This window comes from Chiloscyllium punctatum, chromosome 4 (assembly GCF_047496795.1).
Source record: "Chiloscyllium punctatum isolate Juve2018m chromosome 4, sChiPun1.3, whole genome shotgun sequence".
NCBI classification, from domain to species: Eukaryota; Metazoa; Chordata; class Chondrichthyes; order Orectolobiformes; family Hemiscylliidae; genus Chiloscyllium; species Chiloscyllium punctatum.
Window position 1 is genome coordinate 106,235,248 of NC_092742.1, and position 8,978 is coordinate 106,244,225.

At 42.9% G+C, this 8,978-nt stretch overlaps 1 protein-coding gene across 1 annotated transcript; it reads left to right on the forward strand.

The window, feature by feature from the left end:
- The first annotated feature begins 1,262 nt into the window (after window positions 1-1,262).
- Window positions 1,263-5,701, forward strand: LOC140476626 (uncharacterized). The gene is made up of 2 exons (XM_072569518.1): window positions 1,263-1,640; window positions 2,582-5,701. The coding sequence occupies exon 2, from the start codon at window positions 2,687-2,689 to the stop codon at window positions 4,085-4,087; it is 1,401 nt and encodes a 466-aa protein (XP_072425619.1). The 5' UTR covers window positions 1,263-1,640; window positions 2,582-2,686; the 3' UTR covers window positions 4,088-5,701.
- Window positions 5,702-8,978: the final 3,277 nt, after the last annotated feature.

Here is an 8,978-nt window from a genome sequence, read left to right on the forward strand (position 1 = left end):
AAGGGGGCGGAGCTGGAAGACCGAGCAGAGGCGGTCCTCCGACCAATTAGAGTGAGTGAGGGGGCGGGGCCGGACGATTGACGGGGAGTGCACGCTTCAGAAATGGTCAGGAATGGAAGAAGCAGAATGTTTTACAAATTCCGATTATTCTCATGACGTCGTGGAGCACTAAACCTCCCATTAAATCAATGGGACATCTTAAGAAATAATTGAAGTGCAGCTCATGATAATTTATGTATTTCAAATTAATTTACAGAAGTCGAATAAGAAACTTCGTTTAAGGCCCGCAGAACAATTGTGAATGGCGATCCTTTTACCGAACATTCCTTGTTGACATGATCTGGAGGTGCAAGTACTGGACTGGGGTGGACAAAATTAAAAATCACACAACACTAGATGACAGTCCAACAGGTTTATTTGGAAGCACTAGCTTTCTAAGCGCTGCTTCTTCATGTGGTTGTAAAGTTACATTCTCGAGGTATTAACAGTATCAGCTCAGCTCAGCTAATGCATTGAAGGTGTGAGGTTAAAGTCTGTGTCTCAGTGTTGGGTCGGATTGATTCCGTTTTTAAAATGGGACTTACAGAATCTTACATGGATTTATGCAGTTTTTGAGCAAAATAAAATGTAATTCTGCAAGTACAAATTCACCCCCCAAACTTGCAGGTGTGTGTGTGCAGGGGAGACTTGAGTGTCTGTGAGTGTGTGTATAGGGAGGTGTATGTGTGAGTGTAATGGGGTATAAGTCTGAGAAGGGGTGTGTGTGTGGGGGGGAGTGATGTAAGTGTGAGCGTTTGAGAGAGCTCACACATACACCACTCACACACGCAACTCCTCACAGACTTATACCCCAATTTACATGCACATACACACACAAACACTCCCACATGCACACACACCCTAAATGAGCTGATGTGGCACCTATTGTTAAAGATATCTTGAGAATGTAACTTTTTAAAAAGTTCTGGAATTTATATATTAAAGAACCGAAACTAACGTAATCATTCTAAAAGATGAAACAATGTAAATTTCTTTAATATTACATCCCATGACACTGCAACCCTGTTGCTATAAATCCTGTGTTTTATGGACCTGCTCCACAAGATGAGAAAGCAGCGCTTCGAAAGCGAGTGCTTCCAAATAAACCTGTTGGAATATAACCTGGCGTTATGTGATTTTTAACCTTGTTAACATAAATACTGTATCCTCAACGCACGCACCAACCGGCTCAAACGCAAGCGCAGTTCGGTTTGTATGTGGAGCATGCGCAGTTTAATGTTGATGGGGGCCTGTGAAAGACACTGAGCCGTTTTCACCGATGGCTTCGATCGGCGGCAAAGGGAGGAGGAGTAGGAGTGGAGCCGTTATGTGAGAGCGTGGCTGGGACAAAGGAACAGCGATATCTCGTCAACGTCTTGTGTCGGTTGCAAGGCCCGAATAAGACTCTCCGGGCCCCGCGTTAGGAGATCCGGTCTTTGTCCAAGGCAGGGGCCCAGGTGTACGACCGCAAGTTGTTTTTTGTTTGAGGGACCAGGGAGTGCGGGCTTCAGGCCTGCCATTCTTCTCGGGCTAGAGCGCATGCGCGGCCACCCCAGTGGGCGAGCGCTGTGACGTAACTGAGCAAGGGTCGGTGTGAGGAGGCAAGTGGGGGGAGTAACCTTAACTACAGGGAGGGTGATTGTGGGGTCTAATAGCATCAATAAGTCTACAGACCATAATGGAATGGATGAGTTAAGAAGAGAATGGGGTGAAGTTGGTGATGATATCGAAGTGAACATAGGTGGTTTTACAGGTGATTACGGGTGGAATCTCAAACAAAAACAATTTGCTGGAAAAAAAGCTCAGCGGGTCTGAAGCATCTGTGAAGAGAAATCAAAGTTGACTTTTTTTGATTTCTATTCACAGATGCTGCTGAGCTTTTCCAGCAACTTGTTCCTTTGTTTCTGATTTGCAGCATCCGCAGTTTTGTTTTGGTTGGGGTCTCAATTTGGGATGCCAAGGTTCTGAACAGTCTGTTTCAGCACCAGTCAGATGCCAGAGAGAGGAGTTCATTCGGCTAAGGAATGGAGTTCGTAGGAGGGATTGAAGGCACTAACTTTCATCCTCCTAATATTTAATCAAAGGAAGTCTGTTCCTCCAGTAATGAATGTCAAACAGGTCAGGATGGTGCATCTTGGAGGATAACTTGGTGGTAATGGCAAGTATTTAGATGTACTAGCCTGAATCTTTGCAATGGGAAACTCCTATCAAATATCTGGATGTTTAGATATATGGAGTCCCCTTTCTTTGATCCCTGCCTCTCCAACTTCCTCCCCATATCTCTCTCTTTCCTCTGTCACTCTGCACCATAAATGTGCTACTGACTTGTGCAGGCCTGAGCAGACGTAGCAGGCTAATTCCCAAATTGTTATTAGTTCAGCCTCTGTTCAATTTCTATGTCAATCCACCAGCTTTGTTGGTCACTTTTCCAAAATGCCATCTCCCCACATATTACCAGATTCACTCATATAATTTCATAAGCTGAATTTATGTCTTTGTGGCTTGTATCTCATTCCATTTTTCTGTTTATGTCAATTAACAGGGTATGCTAAATAGAGGATTTGAAGTCAGGATACTGAAACCAAACATCACACAGTGATCTGATGGAGTCACCCAATCTATCATAGACTATCAACAGATTTTAAACATGGAAGGAGAAAGCATTGCTCACAGTGAGGAGAACAGTTACACATGTTCAGGATGCAGAAAAGGCTTCAGCCAATCAACTGGTCTCAAGAACCACAAATGCAGTCACTCTGGGGAGAAACCATGGAAGTGTGGTTACTGTGAGAAAGGGTTCAGTCACTGCTCTGCACTCGAAATTCACCAACGTGTTCACACTGGAGAGAGGCCATTCATTTGCTCCCTTTGTGGGAGGCGATTTACTCAGTTATCCACCCTGCTTAAACACCAGAGAGTTCACAGTGAGGAGAGACCTTTTAAATGTCCAGACTGTGAGAAGTACTTTAAAAGTTCCAGTGATCTGATGTCCCATCGGCGTGTTCACACTGAGGAGAGACCTTTTAAATGTCTAGACTGTGGGAAGTGCTATAAAAGTTCCAGTGAGCTGATGTCCCATCGGCGTGTCCACACTGAGGAGAGACGGTTTAGGTGCTCTGACTGTGGAGCTGGTTTCAAGTGGTCATCTCAGCTCACTGTTCACCAGCGCATTCACACGGGGGAGAGGCCATTCACCTGCTCTGAATGTGGAATTGGATTCACTCAATCATCCCATCTCAAGTCACATCAGCAGGTTCACACTGAGGAGAGACCTTTTAAATGTACAGACTGTGGGAAGTGTTTTAAAAGTTCCCATTATTTGCAGTCCCATAAACGTGTTCACACTGATGAGAGACCTTTTAAATGCTCAGAGTGTGGGAAGTGCTTTAAAGGTTCCAGGGAGTTGATTGTCCATCACCGTGTTCACACTGATGAGAGACCATTCAGGTGCTCTCACTGTGGGAATGGATTCAAGAGATCATCTCAACTCACTCTACACCAGCGTCTTCACACTGGGGAGAGATCATTCATCTGCTCTGAGTGTGGGCAGGTATTCTATCGGTTCTCCACCCTGTTGAAGCATCAGCGAGTTCATTCTGGGGAGAAGCCATTCACTTGTACTGAGTGTGGGAAGGGATTTTGTGAGGCTTGCCATCTCAAGGCACACCAGCGAATTCACACTGAGGAGAGACCCTTCAAATGTCCAGATTGTACGAGGAGTTATAAAAGCTCCAGGGAGCTAAAGTTACACCAACGTGTTCACACTGATGACAGACCATTCAGGTGCTCTCAGTGTGGGACTGGCTTCAAGTGGTCATCTCGTCTCACTGTACATCAGCGCACTCATACTGGAGAGAGACCGTTCACCTGCTCCGACTGTGGGAAGGGTTTCACTCAGAAAATTCACCTGATGACACACCAGCGAGTTCACACTGGGGAAAGACCTTTTAAATGCACACACTGTGGGAAGTGCTATGTAAGATCCTGGGATCTGATACGCCATCAACATGTTCATTCCAATGAGATGCCTGTTAAATGTCCAGAATGACCCAAGTGTTTTAAAAGTTCTGTGGAATTGATGCTACAGTGCAACGAGAGACTGCTCAGTGCCCTTACTACGGGACTGGGTTCCGATGATCATCCCAATTCACTGTTCACCAGGATATTCACACCGGAGAAAGGCCATTCATCTGCATTGAATGTGGGAAAGGATTCCCTCAGAAATCCCACCTCACTGGCACACTGCTGAGATAGTAGCAAGTTTACGAGTGATTTCAGGATATTTTTCTGTTAATTACATTCAGGATAAAGCATGTTAAAACATCCAGCTCAGCTTTATGTGAGAATACTAGAGGTAAAGAGAAATATTTGGATGTTACATTGAACTCATGTCTGCTGAAGGTGTTTAATATCCCCGAAAATTCCTTTGAATAAAGATCAGAAACTAGATGTCCATGTGAATGGACTATAACTAAAAAATAGATGACTTCATTTTCCATACTGTCTGGGAGATGCTACTCAGCACGAATGCTGTGGAGGATGAATTTCTGCAGTTTGTACTGAAGCATTTCTGAAGTAGAACATTGAAGGATCAAAAAGGAAACAGATTGTTTTAGATTTAGTATTCTGTAAAGTGAAACTGTAATTGATAATTTTACTGTTAAGGGGCCTTTGTTTAATAGAGACCATAATGTGGATTTTTTAATCAAGTTTGAAAATGATATAGTTCATTCTGGAATTGAGATCTCCAACCTGAATATGTAAACTATGAAGATTGGCAAGTTGGCTGTGATGGATTGGAAAAACACACAAAATGGTTTGAAATTACACAGTAACGAGGATTTGAAGATGTATTGCATGGTTTACAACAATTAAGCATTTCCTGAAGACAGTAGGAAAAATAAATCAGCTATGGCTGATAAAAGAACTGTAAGATTATATTAGATAAAAGGTAGTGGTTTTGAAGGTCGTACGAAAAAATGATGAACCAGGGGATTGGGTGTAATTTGTAATCTAACATTGGATTACCAAGAAGGTAATGAAAGGGGAAAGAGAAGATATATGGAAGCACACAAGGAGCATAAAGGTGGACTCTAAAAGTTGTTTAGTTACATGAATGCAAAAAATGCCAAAGCCTCCCAATTGGCTCCCCAATAGTTGCAGAAGTGTGCAGCATCTACAATGTACAATGCAGTAACTCACCAAGGCTCCTTCAACAGAACTTTCTCACAGCCTCTCACCCAAAAAGACCGAAACAATAAATAGATGGGAATACCACTTATTGCAACTTTGCTCTCAACCCATAGTCCATCATAATTTGGGCCAAATTATCTTCCTTTCATCATCACTGGGTCAAGAGTATGGACCTAACACTACTGTCAATGACCCGATACCGCAAGGACTGCAAACATTCAAGAAGTCAGATTACCATCATCTTTTTGTGGGCAATTAGGGTTGGGCAATAAATGCTGGCAGTGCCAGCAACATCACATCCTGTGAATGAATCAAAAAATAGGTGTGATACTTCACTGAGCATTTGTAAAGGATGTTGCAGGGGAAATGGATTAAACTGCTGTTTATGTTAAGGTCTTTCAAAGTAGTTATACATACAGAAACTTCTACTCTTTTGTGCAATAAACACGTGTTGTTTATTGAAAGAAAATTGGTAGCATTGTGTGAATATGTTCAGTAATTAACCGCCATCCTCTCCAAATTTCAAACATAAAGCTTATGATCTACCAAGCCAAGTTTCACTCAGAAATCCAACCTATCCAGTATTACTATCGAGTGGGGTCATAACATTTGGAGAATAAAGGCAATTTCATTGAAACTTACAGGATCCTTACAGCGTGGATGGTTGATAGGATTTCCTCCCTAGCAGTTTAATCTATAATCAGGTGGCATTTTCTCAGAAATAAGGTATACGTTAGGGTGAGGCAAATCTTTTCACTCAAAGGGTGGTGAATCTTCAGAATTTTCTACCTAGGGGTTCATGGAATCTCAACCATTGAGGATAAATCAACAGTTTTCTGGAGGTGAATGACAATAGGAATACTGCAGAAAAGAAAGACCAGCCATTGGTAATTGGTGGAGCAGGCTCAGAGGCTGAATGGTCCATTCCTGTTCCACAGTGAAGGCTTTCACTATTTCTTCCATCTTCAAGTCTTAACGACAATTGAGGAACTGTTAACTTTGTGACTCAATGAGACCATCTGATCAGTTCCCTCCAAAGCTCATCTTGTCCATTTGACCAAGCTCTAAGTCCCTCAACCTGATACCCTGGGTGTCCTCCAAGGATCTGTGGTAGGCCCTTCAAATTACTCATCCATTCAAAAACAGTGTTACTTTAAACACATACCCCAGGGGGGCAGTACGGTGGCTCAGTGGTTAGCACTGCTGCCTCACAGCTCCAGGGTCCCAGGTTTGATTCCAGCCTCGGGTGACTATGTGGAGTTTGCATGTTCTCCCCCCTGTCTGCGTGGGTTTCCTCTATAGTGTTAGGTGCATTAGTCAGAGGGGAAATGGGTCTGGGTGGGTTACTCTTCAGAGGGTCGGTGTGGACTTGTTGGACTGAAGGGCCTGTTTCCACACTGTAGGGACTCTAATCTAATCAAAAGAAAAATAAACATTTTGCTCCATTTCACCATCATCCATCTCCATTCCTCCACTGTTGCATAATTATCAGTTTGAGTACAGCACATACAGTAACAGATGAGCAGAAATTTCCTCCAAATAAAAATTAAGGCCAAAGCAATGGTCTTCAGTCTCTGCTACTAATTCTGTTCCTTAATTAGCAAGTCTATCCCTCTCCCTGGGAAATGTCTAAGGCTCAACCAGGCAATTTGTTAAATTTGACCTCAAAATTAGTTTTTGATTGAATATCACTTAATGTTGCATATTATTTGCCTTCAAGCATTCAGGATTAAAGAGTGATTTTATCCAGGTGAGGAAATATTTTAGGATTTTTTATCTACATTGGTAGAAACTGTTTTCACTGCAGGATGGTTGATAACACAACTTTAAGTGGCAAAAATCCAGGTAAGGATGAGGGGAGATGATTTTATTCAGTGATTGGGGTGATCCATTTGGGATCATCTGAATATCCAGTAACTTTCAACAGTAACTTTCAAAAGTGACTGACTTCTCCCTAAAAAGGAAAAGTTTCCAGTGTGAGGAAGAAGGTGGTTGGGAGTGGGACAAATTGTCAGCATCTCAGAGACATTTCACAATGGCCACTTCTTAAGATGAATCAGGATTTACAAGTGCACAATCCTTTATCTGAAATGTTTGGGACCAACTGGTTTTTGGAATTCAGAATTCTTTGAATTTCAGAATAAGTGACAGTTTGATGGTGAAATTTAAAAAAAATCTTACCAAACAGCAGGCGCACTGCGAGTGAATCAGGCCCTGAAACAGAATTGAGGCCTGCCAGTGCTGGGCCAAGGTGCCACATGTTGTATCTGAGTGACACACATCAAGCGGGTGTGGAGTTGGGTTAACAGTTTGAATGCCAAACAATCTTGTTAATGAGAAAAAAATCTTCACGAGAAAACCTTCGGATTTCGGAGCTTTTAGGATTTTGGTATTTCGAATAAAGGGTTGTCTACCTGTAGTTATTTACAGAGTACCCGTGGGAGATTAGAAATGTTGTTTCTGCAGGTGGGGGAGGGGGTGTTGTGGAGAGAGGGAAGGGGAACATTATACAAACGGTCACTGAATTCTTAAGTATACTTAAGACTAAGGTTTTAATGAATATAGAGGGTCTTTTAAAGAAAATAGTTTTAAGCTAGGAAATAACTATGAAGGGTTGTAGCTGACCACAAAAAGAAGCAGCAGGGGGATTTCACAATAAAGCTTCTAGTATGATTAGAGAAACTGGACAAAAGAACAAACTGTAACAAACAAGGAACAAAGAATGCAGACATACAAGGACAGCAGGATGGCCAGATAAGAAAATAACTAGAGAAAAAAAACAAGAGAGGTAATCGGCTTATGATAGGATGGCAAAAGGGAGGCATGATTCCGCAACTTGTAAACGGAATAAGAAAGCGAACATGCTCTGTTTTCGCATGCATTTCTGCTTGATTGAAGAAGCGTCTGGTACTTGAAAGGCTGTAATAAATTGTTCTGGTTTCCAAGGCTTTGTCTCAGGCTGATTTGTGAGTGAGTTCTGTTTCTCACAGTTGGGGGCCTCGTTCCGGGATCCAAAACTCCGACCGCTCGACACTATTGGGAGGATGGCGGAGGTGCACCTTGCCGATTTTGGTGGTCTCTGACTCCCTTGCTTGTCGTTCGCGGTTTGGGCGAGTATGATCCGGACTGGGAGAACCTGGAAACAAGGCGGGCTGACGTGGTGGGTTCGGTTGGGCAACTCTTGTGCACAAGACCCAGGTAGGGAAAAGTCTTAAAGGTCGCCCTCCAGGCGACCGGGAGCAGCAGTATTTGCTGCAAGAATTGCCGCAGGACAGGGCGCACCGAAACGACCAGGTAATTCAGTGCACAGACCAAGGTAGGAAAGAGACCTTTAAGTATTGCCTTGGTGGTCGGGACGTATGAAAGTATGGGGAATTGGTGAAATATAAAATAAAGCATATGTCAATGGAAAACAGCCTGTGGCAGAAGGGCTAGTAGCTGAAGGGCTACTGAGGGTGCACTTCGTAACTAACTTATGACCAGATGTCCAGAAAAATATTCAAAAACTAGAGGAGTCGCTGTGGGAAGCTCAAAGTGTCTGTGAGACACGATGTCTGTGTGTGTGTGTGTGAGAGAGAGAGACAGAAAGAAAAGTGCTGTACAGCTAGTAGAAAGTTTAACCCTCTGTGATTCGGTTTGAATGTACATTGTTGATGATTGAATGTTAACAGCTGAAGTTTCAAAAAGCATATAATTGGCCAGATTCATTAAATTTGCAATAATGGGAGGCAAGGGGAGTTACCCAT

Excerpts from the sequence above, each read along its gene's own strand:
- LOC140476626 (XM_072569518.1), top strand. The coding sequence starts at position 2,687 with ATGGAAGGAGAAAGCATTGCTCACAGTGAGGAGAACAGTTACACATGT.